The following is a 22,068-nucleotide window of genomic DNA, read 5'->3' on the forward strand; positions in this document are numbered from 1 at the left end:
AGAGCTGAACTGTTGGATATGTTGTGGTTTGTAACAAATGGTTCTTAGAGAGTTGTAGGCAGTTTGTCAATCTCAATGTCACATACCTGATAGGAGATGGAAATGATGAGGACTGCCTTTCTTGTATCTCTGGCCTAGGTGTCCCTGAAAGTGACTCAGATTGTGCTAAGGGACTAGAGGAACATGAGTACCAGGAGATGTTGCCTGCAGAACCCTGGATTAGAGATGCCAACCAGAAAATTCCACCAGAAAGTTCAAGTAGAAGTGTCAGCCAAGTAGCCAGCTGAACCACAAGGAGAATTGGTAGCAGTCAAAGTGGAACAGACTGCCAGTAACACCAGCAGGCAGGAAGCAGGAGTATACATAGATATCTGTTGCTGTTTCTTGGGGTAGTCCAGTGCAGGCACTAGGAGCGAGCATGGACCAGACTCAGAGACAATTGCAGAGTCACAGGGGTTTATTTACTAAAGCTGGAGAGTGCAATATCAGGCTCACTTCTGCATGGAAACCAACCAGCTTCCAGGTTTTATTGCCAAAGCTTAACTGAACACACTGAGGCTAGAAGCTGATTGGTTTCTATGCAGAAAAGAGCCTGATTTTGCACTCTCCAGCTTTAGTAAATAAACCCCACTGAGCAAGCCAAGGTCAGCCAGGAGCAGGCAGCATACTACTAAATCATAAGCTGAATCTAGGTCATTGATGAAGCTGAGGTAAGAAACTGGAAAAAAGATAAGAATAGGTTAAAATAAATAAACATGTATACTCACCTATGTAGATGCAGCATTGTTTCGATGCTGCATTTGTTCACTGCCAGCACTACACTGAAAACTGAGTGATCAAAGACCACTGATCGCTCAGTTCTCTGGTCTGCTCTGAGCACAGAGCAGTGACTATTAGTCACCGGTTTTCTTCTCTGATGAGCTGTGCAGGAGGTGTGAGCTGCTGGCTCAGGCTCTCAGCAGTGCTGTGAGAGGATGAGGCAGCTGCTGGGCAGGCATCTGGGCTGATCCTGACATTATTGTTGGGGTTCCTGCTGAGCCTAGACAGGCTCTGTGACACCAACTGGTGGTTGGCTTAATCTGGGACACAGGAGTGCAGAACTAAGTGCGCACCTTTCACCCTAAGGAGGTGTATGGCCAAAACAGCTTTGGCCCTACTTCTTCTTTAATCAGTACAGCAAAAGCTTTCAGGAGAAGGCCAGGTCATTACCAAGAAGCATATGCAGAGCACATGTCAGGCCACAAGTAACAAGCTGAAAACTAGTCACCAAAGACATTGAGTCCCTTAAACAGGTCCTTTCAATGCAAACCGTAGGCAGGCACAGATCTCTGCACATAAACACACACTCCTTCAAACAGGTGTGTGTCTATCCAGGTGTGTGCAAAGCCATGGGCAAATACCCAAGGATCCTTTGGTGTGGTCTTTGTGAGAGTGAAAAGGATGCTTTGAAGTGATGAAAGCTCCACTCCACTGGTAGATGTCCAGAGTCAGTTTTATGTATATATGACAGGTTAAGCCAATATTTTTTTGGGGTCTGGACTGGGCTGAGAAATCGGTGAATAATACCATTGTGGACAAGCTAGTGTAACACCAATTCCAGCTCCAATATGGCAGTTTATCCTTTAGAGTTTATAGTTCTTTCTATCCCTGCTGGAGGGATTCACACTCTGTATTTTTCCTCAGGACCACCAAGTGAGAGAAAATAAAGATGGACTCCAAAATTTTAAGGTTTCACTGGAGCAGCAAGAGAGGGTACAATTTAAATTTTGCAATACAGAAACCAGATGAGATTTTATTTTCAGTGACAAACAAGATTGGAAGAGATTGACCATCATTCTCCCTTCATTCAAAAAAAAAAAATATTTAACAAGATATTTAAAAAATTTATTGCAGGCATGTTTTCACAGAGCTTCTTTTAATGGGTAAGACCTCTTTTCATGTGATTCTGTACCATGAGACTTGGCCTGCATTCACCCGATGAACTATTCTGAAAATAACATAGGAAACCACAGGGATTCAGCAAGCATGCAGTCCGTTTCACCAGTTGAAGGTTGGCATGAAATTGAGATCCACACAGCATGTCCCCTGAGTGAGTTTAAATTCAAATGTCCATGCTAGACTGTAGTGGAGCTTGAAGGTCCCAACATTTGAAAAGTCAAATCACATCTGACCTAAAACGACCACAAATTGTGTATTTATACTGGCTGTACATATTTAATCAATAACATACACTTATAACAGAAGTTTGTATACAGACTAAAATTATTCATGGTCAAGCATGTGCATTGCTGTTAAACATTAATTCATGAATGCAGATCGAGTGTTTCATAAATTCATATACAGCTGCTACTTGTCACAAAAATGTGCTTTATGCATAATAATTTGAATTCAAATGACGGTAAATTCATATAATTTCAGACATTTTCTAAAATGATAACCATAAATGTTACATATTAATGATACATGATACGCAGATCAATGTATTGCCTACTTTAAATTAGGACTTGTCACTTATCCACATATGTGAACTTTTTAATACACGCCATAAGCAAGCTACCAAAAGCAATGGTGCAAAGTAAGAAAAGACTAACAAAGCACAATTCATACTACCTAAAGAGTCTGAGCTTCGCAATTCAGAACAAAACAGATCAGGACAACTAAAAAGTAAAATATCAACTAGTTCACATTAGAAGATGGATTTGAACCTAACAAGGTCTTGTTCACACAAAAAAACTGAAGTGTGGGTAAGCCTTAAAGTGGCCGTGGTTCACATTGATGCAGTGCGGAATTCGCATCATTTTCAGTGTGAATTCTGAACCGCATCAGAATCGCATTGGAAACAATGCGAATTCCGCACTGCATCACAATCGCACCCCGTCCATGCGAACCACTGTGGGTGTGTATGTTAAGTTAACAACACCCTGAAAGCAGTCCACAAAACACAGTGCGATCTGAAGAATCATATCGCATAGGTGTGAATACCCATGCGGTCTGATTCTAGTGCGGACCCAAAAAAGGGTCCTGCGCATTTTTGATGTAGGTGCGGTGTGAATAGAGACATACAAAATGTATGGCTCCGAACGCACCGCACACAAATCACATGTGATTTGCACAGGAATGAGATGCAGTTCCTGTGTGAATCACATGCGATATACGAAGCTGCACGTATGTGAACCCAGTGTTCTGCCTTAATGCATTCCTGGTCTCAAAGGCTTGGCTGAGAGTTGTGTGAGCAAATAGCTCCTGCTGCTGTCAATCAAATCCAGGGAGGAAGGAGCAGGGGGTGGGGCCAAGCTCTGCTGTGCATATTTATGGATGCACACAGCCTGCCGCGGGAGCGCAGCACAGGAGAGGTAGAATGGAGAGAGCCAGTGGGGGACCACAGAAGAGGAGGAATAGGGTTGCTCTGTGCAATATCATTGCACAGAGCAGATAAGTATAAACTTCTTTTTTATTTTAAAGAAAAAAATAAATAAAAATAATAAAATAAATAAATAAAGGTTTTGTCTTTCCAATCACTTTAAATAGGAACTTTATCACTTCAATTTGTCTTTGGCTTTTAAAGTAGCCCTGTCACTAAAATAAAAGTTAAACAATGTTGCCTCTGCAAAAAAAATGTTTCAAATTGACTGCTGACTACTCCACCAATGGCTCCTGTATTAGGATTGGCTCACATCTAGGCTTGTCAGGAACACACACAAAATCATGTGCTTTCCTGGCATGGACAGAAATTTGCTGCCCTTTAGCAGATATGCAGCAGTGCCTTTAATTGTTAAAGGCACCTTTATGCATTTGCAAACGCAAGCATTTTTGCCACATGGTGCTGCAGCACAATGCAGTTTGATGTTGCACATTTTTTGGAAAAAAGTCAGAGACTTCTTTTCTGCATTTCTCACATGTAGAGCAGCCCATAGAAGTAAATGGGCTGCCTGCACACGACTCACAGGAAGGTTTCTGCTCTTGGTTGCACTTCTAGGTGTGAACTAAGTCTTAGGGAGAAACTATCCTTTGAAAATGTATCTTAGAAATGTTACTTTAGACATTTGTCATGAGACCATTTGGAAGATCTCTCTATTCCTGTTCCGGTGACTGTTCAAAATTTTAGATTGTCTTGCATTTTTAGTCAAGGTGCCAATGGTCACCAGCAAAAATAGAAAGGGTGAATCCCAGTGGGGAAAGAGACAGCAATGAAACCTGATAGAGGTTCTAAGCCTTCCCTATCCCATTCAAGCATGGCTTTTCTCTGGGTACTCCAGTTTCCTCCCACAATCCAAAGACATTCTGGTAGATTAATTGGCTCCTGTCCAAATTGGTTCTAATATGTGTATGCATGCATGTGAGATAGGATCCTTGAAATTGCTATTTAATTCATTTTTAATATTTAAAGCAAACGCTCCCATCTACCCATGTCTCCATGCTTCATTTTGTAGAAATAAATCACTTTGAAAACCCCCCCCTAACATTTCTAGCCATGGCCATCTTGCATAAGGGCAGATGATTCATGTAGCATTTGCTTTCTAGAATCCATTTGCCCTTAGCTCATGCATGTAGGCAGGAGGGTGTTCTTAGCTGATAAGGCCTCCTCCAGATAAAAGAAAAAAATGCTTGAGGAGATTCCTGGGATATATGACATCATTTTGGCCTAGGCCAGAAACCAGGAAGCAACTGAAGAAATGTAAAAAAAGTTTAATACAAATAAATATAATATACCTTCTTATCTATTTACTAATGCTAGAAGCATATGGATTAAAAATAGTTTATGTTGATTGAGAGAGTTTTGCTTAACATGGTTAAAAAGGCAAAATGTTTTTTACCCTAATGCATTCTCTGCATTAAAGAATAAGTTCACCTTTGGAAACATGTTAAAGGTTCCTCCTGTTTTTAGGGTAACATGCAGCAGCCTCTCCCCAATCTGCCACCTCTAGTGACAGCGAGCTGGGGATCTTCTCCCCGAACTCGATGTCACAATTTTTTTTTAAACACACCGATACGAGGCTCAGGCTGCGTCATTCATTCACAGACTTCTCTGAATGGGAAAGCTACAACTACTGTCAGCCTTTGAGGCTGATGGCTTGCAGGTTTTAATGAACTATCACAGTGCTGGTAAGCGCTCTAGGTAGTTCATTGATGTTTCCTGTCAATGTGTAACTGTCTGCCCAAACAAGGTTTACAATCACTTTGCGCTCCTTGAGGGTAGGGAATGCACAGTATGTAAAGCACAGTATAAATTGTCAGTGATATATAAATGCTTTTAATTAATAAGTAATAATAAAAAAAAGAGCTTGTACATTGAAATCAGGAAAGCTTGTGGTGTCATGATGTCATGTCATGTCAGTGGGACCATTTGACTATGACCTTTGACTATGCTAGTAATTTTTTTTTATATGTTCCCTAAACTTCTGTGGTGGGAATTCACGTACGTTCATAATTCTAAAAGAATATGTAAACCCAACATTTCATATTCCTGATATGTTTCTGCTGTACCATGTACATGTATTAATAGGATCCTGTTCTCTTTGTATTGCTTCCTTTCTGTGAAATCCCTGGTGAACCTGCCAGTAGTCCCTCCACATTCCTTTTCAAAACTGTCTACATTAGGCCTGAAAGCACAGAGTGGGCAGTTCTCTAGCTGTGCTGGGAACTCAATGTACTCTCCCCCAATGAACAGACTTCTACAGACATCCCCCGTCCCGCCCCTCCTTTTTACAGTCTACATCGCTGGGAAGCTCAGTGTTCTGCTCTTTCTCCTCTCCCACTTCTCTGTGCTACTGAGAACAGAGATGGTGTGATCACTTATTAAAAAAAGGGATAATGATATTTATAATGTTTTTTAAATCTACACACAAATGTTTTACCTTTTATTCCTATTTTAAACTGAAGAGGCTGTGAGGGTTTACGCTTTAAGATTAATGAGTCTCCTGCATTGCCAAAATTCCTTCTGCATTTGCCAAAGCCATTTTATTAAAAACCATAATCATGTGCTTAGAATGACAAATTCTTATTTTAATTTTTCAGATAACTCATTAATAAAGAAATCTCTCACACCAGTTTCAGTGTAAAGCATGATATCTATCATATAGCTGCACAATCCCCTGGAGATCTCATTTATACCTAGCCTTGGGCTGAATATGCCCAATCTCTAAACTGTGTGCCCCCTTCTCAGCAAGGGCCCAGGATAGCATACAGGTAGCTATCTCTGCAAGACTAAATTGGCAGAGGGACAAAGAAACACGTGCAATCCCCTTGTGCTCTATCAGGAGTGACAGACACTTGTCTGCAGCAGCACCACATCGATAGAAAAAGATCCATATCTGAGAATTGTATTTACTTTTTTTTCCAATTGCATTACAGTAATGAAATTCTCTTCTGCCTGACATGATGAAGTATTCATTAGGGGCGGTAGAGGTAAGTATGAGCCGCCTGTGCCATTGCTCAATAAGCAGCTCCCTGAGCTCCTGTCCATGAAGGAGGCAGTGTCTGATCCTCCCCTTCCCTGCTATCAATCCAATTCTGGAAAGTTTCAAATTTTGGAAAGCTGATGAGGAGAGCTCAGGCATGGCAGGGCAGAGGGGGCATCATGAAGCTTAGGGTGAGCACAGGGAGAACTCTTGGCTAAAAGTCATGCCTAACCTATAGAGCTGTGCTGATCCAACATGAGCTGTGGGGACTTCCATCATCTGCTGTCTTAGGGAGACTCGGAGGATAGCATGCAGCTGCAAGCAGGCAGGCAGCACTGGAGAAAGCAATACTTGATCTGGAGTCTGCTGCTGGGATCCATCCACTTGATTTGGGAGACATCCTCTTTGGATTGAAGTTATCGGTCTCCTGCCTGATCTTGTGCACCTGTCAAACATCAGAGGACTGGGATCTGGCTCTGCTGTAACACGGGGAGGGGGGAAGCAGTACTTGATCAGGTGCAGGGATCTAGCCTGTCACTTGATTTAGGAGAGGATCTCTTTGGAGGCATTGGTCTCAAGAGGTCCTCTTTGGATTGGAGTTATTGCTCTCCTGCCTGGTCCAAAGCACCTGTCAAGAATCAGACCACTGGTATCTGGCTCAGCTCTACATGGGAAAAAAACAATACTTGACCTTGTGCAGGGATCTAGCCTGTCATTTGACATAAGAGGTCACTTTGGATTGGAGTTGTTGTTCTCCTGCCTGGTGTAGGGATCTAGCCATTCACTTGATTTGGAAGAGGTCCACTTCAAAGTTCTTGCTCTCCTGCCTGAGCAGCCTGAGGACTGGGATCTTGCTCATCTCTAACTGGAAGGCAGGCAGCAGTGGGTAAAGCAATACCTGTAAAGGGAGCTAACCTGTCACTTAATTTGGGAGAGGTCCACTTTGGAGTTCTTGGTCTCCAGCCTGATCTTCAGTACTTACCTGTCAAGCAACAGAGAAGAGGAAATCAACTGAGCTGTGTAACAGGGAGGCAGCACAAGAGAAAGCAATACTTAATCGTGTACAGAGATCTAGCCTGTGACTTGATTTGAGAGAGATCCTCTTTGGAGTGGAGTTGTTGGTCTCCTGCCTGGTGCAGGGATCTAACCTGCTGTCACCTAATTCAAGAGAGGTCCGATTCCAAGTTCTTGGTCTCCTGCCTGATCCTGAGTACCTACCTGTCAAACAGCAGAGACGATGGACTTGGCTGATCTATAATTGAAAGGAAGGCAGGCAGCACAAGGAAAAGCAATAGTTAATCTTGTGCAGGGATCTAGCCTGTCACTTGATTTAGGAGAGGTCCTCTTCAGACTGTAGTTCTTACTGATCCAAAGCACCTGTCAAGCATCAGAACTTGGATCTGGCTCAGCTGTAACTAGGAAAAAGCAATACTTGACCTTGTGCAGGGATCCTGTGAATTCATTTTGGAGAGGTTCTCTTTGTATTGGAGTTGTTGGTCTCCTGCCTGGTGCAGGGATCTAGCCACTCACTTGATTCGGGAAAAGTCGGCTTTGGAGTTCTTGGTCTGCTACCTGATCGTTGGCACTTGTCAAGCAGCAGAGAAGAGGGATCTGGCTGAGCTGTAACTGGGAGGCAGCACCGGAAAAGCAGAGACTTTAATCTCTTGCCATCAATCTGATTTGGAGAGGTCCTGGTTGGTCTCCTGCCTGATCCTGAGCACCTGTCAAGCCTCAGAGGGCTCTGGCTGAGCAGACGCTGGGAGGTAGGCAGGAAGCAGGCAGACGGTGTGGATGGTGGATGGGCTCAGCTGGCTCTCCAGTGCTGAAGCCTCGCGCGGAGCTGTCCAACTTTTCAGCAGCTCCATCCCGCTCCGTACGCTGATGGTGGCTCAGTGGGCAAGAGGAGGGGAGCGGTGATATGCGGAGCGGCCAGCAGTCCCTTTGTAAAGTTCTGCTGAAGGAGATCTCCGGGTGTCTTTGTCTGGCGGACGATGGATACAGAGGGCAGCAAACTGTCAGCTCTGGTAAACAGCAGCAGCTGCAGCAATGGGAATAGCCCAGGGAACCTGAAGGCACCAAAACATCTGTGGAGACCAGAGCAACAGCATCGCCAGTACCCGACTCTGCATCAGCAGGGCTTCCTCCAGCACCAAAGCTTCCTCCAACATCAGGATCAGCCTCTGCACCCAGCCACACCTCACCCCATCCTGCAGGCTACAGCCCAGCTACCAGCCCAGATCTACCCCATCCTTCCATCACAATCCCCACCTCACCCGGCACTCCAGCCACAATCCCCTCCCCAAATCCCCCCTCAAGCCCAGGCTCACCCACTGCTCCAGTTCCAACTCCAGTCCCAGGCTGGGCTACAGTCCCAGCTCCTGTGCCAGCCTGTACCCCCCTCCCTGCAGGCTCAGCCGGCGCCCCACTGCCCCCTTGTCTCCTCCCGTAGCAGATACTCTAGCGGCAGGGTGAGACATCGGGGCTTCTCAGACACTGAAAGGTACCTGCACTGCCAAGCCATGGACCGCTCCTCCTATGCTGTGGATACTGGACATAGACCTGGACTGAAGAAATCTCGCATGTCCTGGCCATCATCCTTCCAGGGATTCAGACGGTAGGCTTGCTTTATTTCTCTTTGCACTCACCAAAACCTCAGACAGCATCACTTAGCTAGAAGCGATTCTCATTCTTAAAGATGTATTCCCCATCATCACTGCAATATTCCATGTCCAGCCACTACAGCCATGCCAGTCTGCTGGAGAGATGTATCATTGGGCACAGAAAACAATGAGATCTGTTAGCTAATCCATCTGAGCTGGAACAACAAGACATGTTCAGCATGACTGCACACAGAGTGTAGGGACCGATAGTGCTGGGCTTTACTACATTCCCCAGCATCACTGCTATATTTCATTGCCATCTTCAGACTCTATCTCCTTGCCAGTCTGCTGTAGAGATGGTCAGAAGTAATTAAATCTGTCAGCTTCTCCTTAATCCATCTGAGCTGGAACAACAAGGTTTCAGCAGGACTGCACAAAGAGTGCAGGGACTTATAGTGCTGGGCTTTACTACATTCCCCAGCATCACTGCAATATTTCATTGCCATGTTCAGCCACTATCTCAGTGCCAGTCTGCTGTAGAGATTTACCATTGTGCACAGTGGTCAGATGTAATGAAATCTATTAGCTTCTCTTGAATATATCTGAGCTGGGATAACAAGGTTTCAGCATGACTGCACAAAGAGTGAAGGGACTGATAGTGCTGGGCTTCACTACATTCCCCAGCATCTCTGCTGTATTTCATTGCCATGTTCAGACTCTATCTCCTTGCCAGTCTGCTGTAGAGATGACCAGAAGTAATGAAATCTGACAGCTTCTCCTTAATCTGTCTGGGCTGAAACAACAAGGTTTCAGCATGACTGCACACAGAGTATAGGGACTGATAGTGCTGGGCTTTACTACATTCCCCAGCATCACTGCAATATTTAATTGCCATGTTGAGCCACTATCTCCTTGCCAGTCTATGGTAGAGATGATCAGAAGTAATTAAATCTGTCAGCTTCTCCTGAATCCATCTGAGCTGGAACAACAAGTTTTCAGCACTACTGCACAAAGAGTGTAGGGACTGATAGTGTTGGGCTTTACTATAAATTCCCCAGCATCGCTGCTATATTTCATTGCCCTGTTCAGCCACTATCGCCATGCCAGTCTGCTGTAGAGATTTATCATTGTGCACAGTGGTCCTAAGTAATGAAATCTATTAGCTTCTCATGAATATATCTGAGCTGGGATAACAAGGTTTCAGCATGACTGCACAAAGAGTGTAAGGACTGATAGTGCTGAACTTTACTTCATTCCCCAGCATCACTGCAATATTCCATTGTCATGTCCAGCCATTATCTCCTTACCAGTGTGCTGTAGAGATGATCAAAAGTGATGAAATCTGACAGCTTCTCCTGAATCCATCTGAGCTGGAACAACAAGGGTTCAGCACCACTGCACAAAGAGTGTAGGGACTGTTCGTGCTGGGCTTTACTGCATTCCCCAGCATCAGTGCCATATTCCTTTGCCATGTCCAACCACTATCTTCATGCCAGTCTGCTGAATCATTGTGCACAGTGGTCAGAAATAATGAAATCTATCAGCTTCTCATGAATACATCTGAGCTGGGATAACAAGGTTTCATCATGACTGCACAAAGAGTGTAGGGACTGATAGTGCTGGGCTTTACTGCACACAGAAGACACTTTTCACACCTCTGACAAGTCATCTTCAGACTTCTTAATTGGATAGGTTGTAAACAGTGACTATGAGATACTTATATGTATCCAAAGTCATTTCATTTTTAGGGATTCCTAATGAATTCGGTTGTTGTTTTACCTCCCAGCAATATAATTATTTAACCTATTTCCTTCCTAAGCTATAATAAGAGTTTCTTGGGTATATACTGTGTGATTATTGTAGCTGTTGATGAGTCTGTTGAAATGAGCTAGAATATCATGCCTTAAGGCTTGTTATTATGATAGTAAGTACAGATATAATATGATTTAAGTAGGAGGTCTTGCTGGTTTCAGTAAACCTAATAATGGTGATCAGCTCTGTCTGTTGTAATTCAACAACTACATAACACATTTATTGCAATGTAAACAGGGGCAAGTGTGTTGTGCTTGACATTGTGCAATGGTTTGCCAGATTACAAAAGGCTGCCTGCTTAGGACATTTTTTTAATTTTGCCTTCTCCTTTAAATGAATAAGCTATCTGTTTCTAAAGCTCTTCATTAGGAAAAGACTGATGTTTTTAAGTGACACTGGATGCACATATTGGAGTCGTTCTCCACCATTTATCTGCTAGGTGGTTGGGTTTTTATGTAAAAGACTGTAGCTCAGGAAGCGGATCTGATCAATTAGAGGAGGTTGTGTTCTGTGCTGTTGTCTTATTGTCTGCATTGTGTGTGCCTTGTGAGTGCTGTGTAGACTGAAGTGCTTCTGCCAAAAAGACACCAGGAAGCAGTTCAGTCTTTGCATGGCATGGCCATTGTTTCATTTCCTAAACAGAAGTCTTAAAATCCATCCTTCATCTCAATAGAGGTCTTGAACATTTGGCATTTGAATTAATCAAGTAGAAAGTCTACTGTATGGACTATTATTACCTTGTAGCACTCAATTTACTGTAGGACAGGGGCGGACTGACCATTTGGGAACTCAGGCACCGCCCAAGGGCTTGGGGTCAGTAGGAGGTCCCATGAGATGCCCCTGGTACCTGTTATAGGCTTTTTTGGGTGTGGTTTGAGTGTGGGCGAGGACACAGGGGCCCCATGATCCCTTATTGCGTGGGGGCCCCATGAGTTGGCAGTCCACCCCTGCTCTAGGAGCAGCCATATTGAATACTTAACTGTCAATGTCCAGGTGGAGAAGAGAATTCATGATGCCCTAGCTCCATGCAGATTTCTATGAAGGAGCTGGAATAGAAAGTGCATCTACTACTGATTTTCCACTGCTGGTTATTAGGGAACAGCAGAATAGATTTAAAAAGCACAAGTGATTACATCATTGTTTTGGTCTACTAGTCAAGGTTGACCTTGCTCTGTTTGTGACATATTTAATTTGATAATGTGAGAAATACTGGGGCTGCAATTACTACTCTCCTTCTGAATATGTGAGTTGCTTAATTATACTTAGCTTCATTACTTTATAAATACTGACCCAAAACTATGATGAAATGTGATATCTAAGTTACTGATCTCTATACTTGTTACAAGGCATTACCTCAGAGCCAGAGGATCAGCATAATAGCCAGGGGACTAGCATTTTCGGTAGTTGATTAACAATAGGATCTGCCACATTTCTCTAATTATGGATTTTATACATAGAATAAATTTGTGTGATGTGGGTAGTGTATGAACAATTACATGTCATGCTGCGACTTTTTCAGCAGAAATGATTACATTTCTTTCTCCTGTATGAGATAGCATACAAGTGGAGGACTAGTGTCTGCCATTAAAGTATAGGTAGTCACAATAACTCAGATTTTACATAAGCACTGATATGGCAACTTCAAGGCCAGTTTCAATCTTTTTAAATTTGCAACTATCATTTCAAGAATGCCTGGTGATCCTTCCATGAAGATCCTTGTTTGGTCACTTCCTGTTATAGAGTGACAGTCAACTGTCAATGTCTCCCTGGTCTGCTCCTGTGTTGTCATCTTGTCACAGGGTTCGTTTGAACACATCATTATGCAGGCATGTTCGACTGTTGTCATTATCAGGAAACTCTCTCTGGGAAATGTCATGCAGCTGTCACTGAAGCGATTGCATGTGAACCAAAACCAGCTGCAATGAGACTGCAGGAGATCTGCAGCACTAAGATGCAACAAAAGATGAAATGCGTTTTTTTTTGTTTTGTTTTTTTTAATAACAAACATGTTATACTTTCCTGCTCTGTGCAGCCCCCAATCCTCCTCGTTTTCGGGTACCCTGTCAGTGCTCCAGGTCCCTCCCTCCTGCCTAGTGCCCCCATTGCAAGCAGCTTGCTATAGGGGCACTAGAGCAGGCTTGCTTCGGAGCCACTGCTTTGTGTGTTCATTCACACATGGAGTGCTGCTCAGCCCCACCCCCGCTCACCTCTGCTCACTCATCATTGGCTCACTGGCTGTGATTGACACACATAGAGTGCAGTCTTGTCCAATGAGCAGGGAGAGACCCAGGAAAGCCAAGGTTCTCATGCACATTGCTGGATTAGGATGGGGCTCAGGTAAGTTTTAGGTTGGCTGGGGGGCACTGGTGCACACAGAAGGTTATTTACCTCATTGGCTCATTGGCTCACTGGCTCACTGGCTGTGATTGACACACATAGAATGCTGTCTTGTCCAATGGGCAGGGAGAGACCCAGGAAAGCCAAGGTTCTCATGCACATTGCTGGATTGGGATGGGGCTCAGGTACGTTTTAGTGGGGCTGGGGGGCACTGGTGCACACAGAAGGTTATTTACCTCATTGGCTCACTGGCTCACTGGCTGTGATTGACACACATAGAATGCTGTCTTGTCCAATGGGCAGGGAGAGACCCAGTAAAGCCAAGGTTCTCATGCACATTGCTGGATTGGGATGAGGCTCAGGTAAGTTTTAGGGGGGCTGGGGGGCAAGGGTGCACACAGAAGGTTATTTACCTCATTGGCTCACTGGCTGTGATTGACACACATAGAATGCTGTCTTGTCCAATGAGGAGGGAGAGATTCTGGAATGCCAAGGTTCTCATGCACATTACTGGATTGGGATGGGGCTCAGGTTAGTTTTTGTGGGGCTGGGGGGCACTGATGCACACAGAAGGTTATTTACCTCGATGCATGAATTAAAAAAATCATGAGCCTTTACAACCACTTTAAAGCTGAAGTTTAAAGTGACTGTGAAGGAAAAAACATTTTTAAAATAATAAAAATGCTATACTTACTTGCTCTGTGCAATGGTTTTACACAGGGCATCCACGATCCTCCTCTTCTGGGGTCCCCTGATGGCGCTCCTGGCTCCTCCGCCCTGCCAAGTGCCTCCATAGCAAGCCAATTGCTATTAGAGCACTTGTGCAGGCTCGATTCTGAGCTGGGTTCTGTGTGTCTATTGATCATTACCATTGACTGTGTAGAGCACTTTTTTTATTATCTGATCCTTTCTGATGTATTCATGTAAACATATAAACAAACAGTTCACTTCTTACAACAGATATTTATAGGTATATTAGATTAGCATATTGGTATAGATAAAGATAATCAGTAGATGGTTGGGCCAGTCTGTATGGCATATTATCTTTGTGATTTAAAAATATGTAACTATACAAGGACAATCCTATATAAACTCTAAGTAAATCACATTTACAGCTTGGTCACACATGCAGGGAAGGCAAGGCAAGGACTGCCGCTCCTCTGAAAAGCAATCCATGCTTGGGTCACTTTTTTTGTTTGAAAGGCATTGAGGAGGCGTTATGTCACCTCCTGACCGCCTGATTTAAGCCCCTAAATGCTGCACTACTGCATTGCAACAGCATGCAGTTGTGGGGCGGTTGCAGTGCGGTTCCATTCACTTGAATGGATCACGTTCAGTGGGTGGTAGTGTCCACCAAATGCAATAAAGCATAATTCCTGCCACAGCCATGAATCAAAGCATCATGACTGCAAACAGTATACACCCTTGGCTGTTGCCTTTACTTGTTAAAAGTGCAGTTCAAGCAAATGTTTTTACAGCTTTTACCATTGTAAAGCCTGCCATAAATGGATCAAAATTCAGCTGGTTCCTTCTGTACCAGACAAATTTTGATCCATCTATGGGCAGGCTAGTTGTATGTCAATTAACTTCAGTAAAACCAGCCTGTCAGTTTTTTTTCTTGCGATCATTGCTGGCGGCTATAGCCACCTTCAGTAATCACAATATTCTGCCCGTATGGAAGGCTTCCCACCGGAAGAATACAATAGCGATATGGGAGGGATTTCCCCATAAACACTGACTAGGTTGATGGGGGATTCAAGCAATTTTCATAATGTATTGGGAGCCTTAGAGTGGCACGCTTGCCACAGATTTAATGTCTAGTGCCATGCCTTGCCTAAATTTTCTCAATTGGACAAGCTTTGAATATATACAGTATATGGCTAATTTTAGTCTCTCACATGCACCATCTTTGCTATTTCATTGATCTACATTCAGAATTAATTGTCATTTCCTGTTGGATATATTTTTAAAGTAGCATTGTGTACTCAGTGCACTCAATCTGTGTGACAGAATGCTTTCAAGAAGTGTGTGATTTGGGCAATACTCCTAATTTATCAAGATCTGTCCACGGCAGCGATCCAAGATTCTATCTGGGCATTGTGACTTTCATTTATCATAAATGGAGCATGCCTCATGGCACAAGAAAAAATAAAGGATTCCTTGTTGCTGTCACTTTACAGATAGGAGAATCCGTTGTTCAAATGAATGTGCTTTCTATTTTTAGCTTTAATTGACAGCAGTGATGCAACATACAGATAAAGGCTGCCTAGGCAATGCATTGTGGCCAGATAGGTGCGTCTGTGCTATTATGAAACTACAAGTTGAATAGAAGGATTCCGGCGGGGTTGCTGACCTAACATGATGCTTTTCGGGAATATAAGCTCTTAAATTCAAGTATTCTAACATTAGGACTTTCAGATATCCATTAGACATTTATTTCAGCTTTTTTCTTCTTTTTTTCATTTTTTATTTGTGCTTTTGTGAGTATTTCGGTCAATTAAATACCATGTACACTAAAAAAATGTATTTATTTGTACATGTTCTGGGAAAAAGAATTTATAAAGCATTACAGTGACATTACCCAAACTCTGTTTAAAAGCTGAACTCCAAGAACATGGCTAAATTCAGAGCTGAAATAAATGCAAATGAAGTGTTACTAAATCCAGGACCCTGCATTCACTATATCTGGTCTGCCACAGTACAAAGAACATGGAAGTGCAATTATTTTAGTAAATATAAACTACTAAATACCTTTTTTCATCAGCAACTAGAGCAGTCTTGTGACTTCAGCTGAGCACTGGTTAAAGCTTGTAGGAGGAGTTTTCATTTTGCTCTAGGAGGATGCAGAATCCCTGACCTCTGTCTGGACAATGCTGACTGGCCAGAAAAACTTGCTTTACTGCATACAGACTGATTTTACTGTTGTGGGTTTAGTAACACTTTAACTGTCTTATGGTTTGTAATTCTGTGCTGACACTTTTGTGATTCAAGCACTTGCTTCACACAGTACCTCCAGGAAGGTGACACCACTTTTGCTGCCAAAGATAAGGAATACATGAGTGTCAGTTTCTGATCAGCCTTCTGCTTGGATATAAAAAGGAGTAGCAACACTGTTTTTGTAAGTCATCACATTTGCTAACTCTGCTCTCCTAGCCCATCTGCACTTGTGCTGCCGAACCCGATACAGTATTAAGATAGATTCAGACACTTATGCTAGTTGTAGGTTTAAATTACACTTATATTTAAGAATGCACAAGTGTATTCAGTGGTCTTGTTATCTGATGTTTAGCCTTAAAGCTAAACTCCAACTATATACAAATGAATAATTAAAAGTAGGCCAGCTCAAACTACATTCTAAACAGTGTTTCTCAACCATAAGGTACCCTTGAAGGATGTGTCCATCAAAATATCTCTTGTTTTGGTAGCTTCTATCAAGTTTACATGCTCTCTGGTGGCAAGGTCTCCTAGCTGGAGTTTTTACTTTTTGATCTCTTTGACTTAGTTTTACTGCTCCAGTAACATCAAATAAGTTTCACTCTTCCTGCTGAATGCATTAGAATTTAAAACATAAAAATTCTAATACTAATTCTAAGACTGCCTTGTATTATACACCTGGGAATTCACGGCTGATATTTGAGCACTGGAGTCCTCAAGCAATAAACAGAAAGCCCAGGATGGTTAAGCTCTTCATCTTCCCTTGATAACTTAAATATTGGTTTTGGATGGGCTCGTCTTCTAGGTTTGTACAGGAAGAAATAGATTATATTTGTACTTGTTACCCTGGGGGACTTTGGACTTTTCACATAATGGCATTTGTATATTGTCACCTTACTTGTGTGAGTTCCCCTGCGGGTGCCCCCCTTTCTGACCACAGTCTGACTGCATGAGTATGGTAGTGATTCGTCATTGTGACCTTCTTGATATGAAGGCTCAGAAGAGGCAAGCAAAATACATTATTATAAATACTAAAGTGTTACCATGTGTATGCAAACATTCTAAATTGTTTTAACGTTAGGCATTTGTGCCTACAGTTATCCTATTAGAAATGTGTGAGACAGTTTACTAAAACTAGTAAAAGAATAGTTCTAAAAGAGGAGACTTGCAAAGTCAGTGCTTCTTTGGGCTTAGTAAGCTGTGCTCACTTCAATCAACCAATCATATGCTAGCAAGAATCTTTTTTCTTCATTTTTGTTTTTTGTTCTTTCTTAACATATAATTGTTTTTTTCAAGTGAACACATGACTGGTGTAGTGGTGATCTTTACTCCCACAATAACCACAACTCCCTCCCACTGACCCTAAAAACCCCAATAACAAACAACACTTACACAAATTTTTTCACGTTAGAATGATATATATTTTATGTAAATGTATATCGGCCACAGCTTCAAAAGATAACACACCATAGATATTGATGTTAAAAACATACAAATACCAAAAAACAATCCCTCTTTGGCTGATCTGAGATTTTAACAAAAATTGTTTGATTCTACCAAAAATGTCTAAAGCCAATACTGCCCCATACAACATATTCTGGTTCAGCAGCTACCAGGGCTTCAGCTGTTCCAAAAACCTGCAATAAATGTCAAACTTAACTGACATATCTAAAAAGACAACATTTTTCATTTCCTTGCTGTTAGTGGGACTGATAACCCGGTCAGTTTTTGTGCCGATTCTATCCCTCCTCAATAACTTTCAAGCTGGGGCACTCTGCCAGCCTTTTTACTCCCATCTCAGTCAGCTAAGGGACAGCGCTTGCTGTGACAATAGTACCTACTACAGGTGAATAATATAATCACACCCAAGGAAAAAACCAAAAGCATGCAAACAAATGTACAATCAGAAGACAAATGAAAAGGAAAAACATTCCAATTTTTTCTTAATTCTTAATTAGGTCTAGTGAGTGCATACTTAAAAGGCAAGTTTGTCTCATGAGCACATGGTGATTTTGGTTTGGGATGCTAAGCAATAGGAAGTGATATCCATATGATATAATGGACTTTATTATTTCACAGTTGTGGATTGATTTACATTTTATGATTGTTCAATTCTATTTTTATTTCACTATTCACATTGTCACTGTAGAAGGTGTTTTGTGTATTAGTTGGTCACAGCGCCACTAGACAATTTGTGTATTTGTATTTATTTTTAGTTATTTCATTTAAGGTGGCAGCAGTGTATGAGATTTGTTAATTATCACCAAAGAGAGATAATTTTATTTATAGTTTATATTTGAGCACGCATTCAGTGCAAGGTTTTTATTACTGATTGTATATTATATATTCCCTCCAGCCCGTGCCCCCTCCCCTGACTTCTCCATCAAGATCAATAATACAGCTATCAGTCCCTCCCCTCTTGCCAGGGTACTAGGTGTAATCCTAGACTCCCATCTGTCCTTTCAGCCCCAAATCCATTCACTGTCCAAATCTTGTAGAATTCACCTCCGTAACATCTCCAAGATACGCCCGTTCCTAACCTCGGAAACTACTAAGCAACTTATTCACTCCCTTGTTATATCTCGCCTTGACTATTGTAACTCCATCCTCATTGGCCTACCTCATCGCAGGCTATCCCCTCTTCAGTCTATCATGAATGCTGCTGCCAGACTCATCCACCTTACTAATCATTCTGTATCAGCCACCCCTCTCTGCCAATCCCTCCACTGGCTTCCCATTGCCCAACGGATAAAATTCAAAACATTAACAATAACATATAAAGCCATTTATAACTCTGCCCCAAATTACATCACCAATCATGTCTCCAAATATCACCCAAACCGTACTCTCTGCTCCTCGCACAACCTCCTGCTCTCTAGCTCCCTTGTCTCCTCCTCCCATGCTCATCTCCAGGACTTCTCCAGAGCTTACCCCATCCTCTGGAACTTTCTACCGCAATTTATCAGACTATTGCCTACTCTGCAAACTTTTAGGCGATCAATCAAAACCTATCTCTTAAGGGAAGCCTATCCTGCCCTCAGCTAATAATAGTATCCTCTCCTCCTCTTACCAGTCCATCCCCCACAGTTACTACCTTTTGTACCACTAGCCCCTCCCTCTTAGATTGTAAGCTCCAAGGAGCAGGGCCCTCCTAACCCTCTTGTATTGAACTGTATTGTTGGTGCAGGGGCGGACTGACCATTTGGAAAGTCGGGCACTGCCCGAGGGCCCGGGGTCAGTAGGGGGCCCCATGAGATGCCCCTGGTACCTTTTTCATAGGCTATTTTGAGTTTGGGCAAGGACACAGGGGTCCCATGATCCCCCATTGCCCGGGGGCCACATGAGTTGTCAGTCCGCCCCTGTGTTGGTGTATTGTCTCCTGTTATATTGTAAAGTGCTGAGCAAACTGTTGGTGCTATATAAATCCTGTATAATAATAATAATATTTTTTTTTTATTTTGCCTGTAGTTACAATTAAGTATAAATGGGCAGTCATTTTCAAATGACTAAGTGAACACCAGCATCGCATTTCATGCCAGTATTGCTATTTCCACAAGCATAGTGTATAAGACTCAGGAATAAGGACAAGGTCATTTTCTTCAGGACAGGGCTTCTTTAAACAAGGCTGCTTTCTTCAGGATCATCGATTGATGTTATAGCTTAGTGAATATAGTGAAAATTCACATTGCAAAGACTGCCCAATCATTAATCACATGCAAGGAAAATTAAAAGAACAACATTTGTGCTTGCACATGATTGGATAATGGAAGTCAGCAATGCTTCACTTCATTCACTAAGCTAAGGGATAATTCCCCTGCAAAGTAAAAATTTTCTTGCAAAGTGCATAGCCTATTTGTCTTTTATAAACCAACCCCATGACTACTACTCTGTTAAAAGATTGCAATACGGTGTGACAATTTAATTCTTGGAATTTAAAAATTTGCTTTGGAAGACAACGTTCTTTAAGATCTTCTGTCACGATCCAAGGCACCCTCTCTGCAGAAATCTTTCTCATTTCCAAATCCTCTGTTAGAATCTGCCACACTGTTCATGTTCAATTCTTCTGCCATCATTTGCACTCTCGATCTTCAATCCTAGTGTACGAGGGTTCGTACTATGGCCACATTTGCATCTGTTCTTTGCATTGTTGGCTGCCCACTTCATTTGTCATTGTGGACATCTTCCCAGCCCTCTGCCTATGCCCAATCAAAACACTTGGTTTCTTCATTGAGTGTTCGCCATAAGTCTACTGTAACAGACCTAAAGTTACACTTGCACTTTTGCCAACTCTCATGCTAATATTTGATGTTAATCTGCTGCTCCAGATTCCTGTCACTCATTTTCCTCCAACAGCACAACACACATATGTGTTATTTCTTCTACTACTCTGTAAAGACTGAGTCAAATGGTCTGCAACCCAGGAGAGTGCAAGTTACAACATGTCAGAACACGCTCGAGTGTGAATGGTTGTGTGACTCAGCACCATAGTGCTACACCGCGGGCATTTCAAAAATTTAATTTTCACACTCCATATTTATAGTTGTCTTCTTTTTGGAACACTGGCAAATCTTTAGCATGTATTCACTGATGCTTGCTGAATTTATTTACTTCTATGAACATTTTTGACTCAGCCTAACCTAACGTACTACAAGTGTCCTGATCCCAGTGCAACTTCTCGTTTTTTCTGCACATTGTGGTGTTGTTTTCCAGACTTACATCAAAAGTTTGCATTGCATATTTTTAGGAATGTATTATCATAATTATGATTAAAGATTTAATAATATGAGTCACTATGAGATCCATGAGTTCTCAAGCTGAAAATAAAATTAATTGCTTCAGACACAATTATTTTTAGAGAACAACTTTAATCAGAAAAGACCAAAGCTAGAGAAAAAAATATAATGAAAAATAAAACTTTAGGTGGTTCTAAAGGCAGAAGGTTTTTTACCTTAATGCATTAAAAAAAAGGTCAAAAACCTTATGGGTGCAGCTGCCCTTCAGCCCCCCTTATACTTGCCTGAGCCCCATCTCGTTCCAGGGATGTGCATGAGAGCCACAGTTCTCCTGGGTCTCTTTCTCCTTATTAGCTCACATATTGGCTCCTGCTGCTGTCAATCACAGCCAGTGAACCAATGAGAAGAGAGCAGATTGAGTGAGGCCAAACCGTGCTCTGTGTGTGAATGGACAATGTCTATTCACAGGAGCGTGGTTTGGGAGCGAGCCTACTTGAGTGCCCCCCTAGCAAGAGGCTTGCTATTGGGGGCACTTGGCTGCGGGGGGAGCCAGGACCACTGACAGGGGACCCAAAAAAAAGTGGATCAAGGCTGTTCTGTGCAAAACCATTATAAAAAATTCCAAGTCACATCAAAATGAAGCAAAGCTGAAATAATGCTGACCATGTTTTTATTTTTTGCAGTTACTTTTTTATTCTATAAAATCAGAAAAATATAAATGCATGTTAAAAAAAAAGAATCCTACATATGACTGAACATTTACATTGGATTGGAAAATTAGAATACAAACATCATGCTTGAGTGTCTAGCTTTCATTTCATGTAGAAATGTCAGTGTTTTATATGAAGGGTTTTATGATGGGTTAGGCTAACCTGCAGCATGTACCAGCTCTGCAAAGGAAAGTCTTTATTTTTATATAAGTCATTATTGCTCACCTGAATCTGAGCTAGAGTTGTAAATCATTATAAACTAGAAATGCTGCAAAGAAAATTTCATTTTATAGATCATTTTAAATGTTTTAGCTTGCCCAGAATGGAACGTTCACACAATAGCAGCCATGTGCACTGGAGCTAAACAGCTAAGATTTAGAGGCATATTTATTAAAGAATGTGATAAATAGAATCATACAACTCTGTCACTGAGTTGATCTTTACAACTAGAGCAAAATATTGGGTAGTTTGGAAGCCACAAATGATTGGCCACCTGATCATTCACCACTTTTAAACTATGTTCCTAAATTGTATCTACCAAGCT

At 42.2% G+C, this 22,068-nt stretch overlaps 1 protein-coding gene and 1 long non-coding RNA gene across 2 annotated transcripts in view; one reads left to right on the forward strand and one right to left on the reverse strand.

Annotated features, from left to right (window-relative positions):
* Nucleotides 1-1,772: 1,772 nt before the first annotated feature.
* On the reverse strand, nucleotides 1,773-8,605 carry LOC149453629 (uncharacterized). Its single transcript, XR_016314420.1, has 2 exons — nucleotides 7,617-8,605; nucleotides 1,773-2,171 (listed from the first exon to the last, which is right to left on the reverse strand). It is a non-coding gene; the product is annotated as an uncharacterized LOC149453629 (long non-coding RNA).
* Nucleotides 7,921-22,068, forward strand: part of LOC149453630 (3',5'-cyclic-AMP phosphodiesterase 4D) — a 1,049,085-nt gene continuing 1,034,937 nt past the window's right edge. The window contains exon 1 of the mRNA XM_089688054.1: nucleotides 7,921-9,012. Coding sequence (XP_089544180.1) covers nucleotides 8,390-9,012 — 623 coding nt within the window. The 5' untranslated portion in view covers nucleotides 7,921-8,389. The remainder of the gene's footprint in view (nucleotides 9,013-22,068) is intronic.

This window comes from Staurois parvus, unplaced genomic scaffold (genome assembly GCF_062004578.1).
Source record: "Staurois parvus isolate SC_StPar_1 unplaced genomic scaffold, SC_StPar_1.0 ptg000445l, whole genome shotgun sequence".
NCBI classification, from domain to species: Eukaryota; Metazoa; Chordata; class Amphibia; order Anura; family Ranidae; genus Staurois; species Staurois parvus.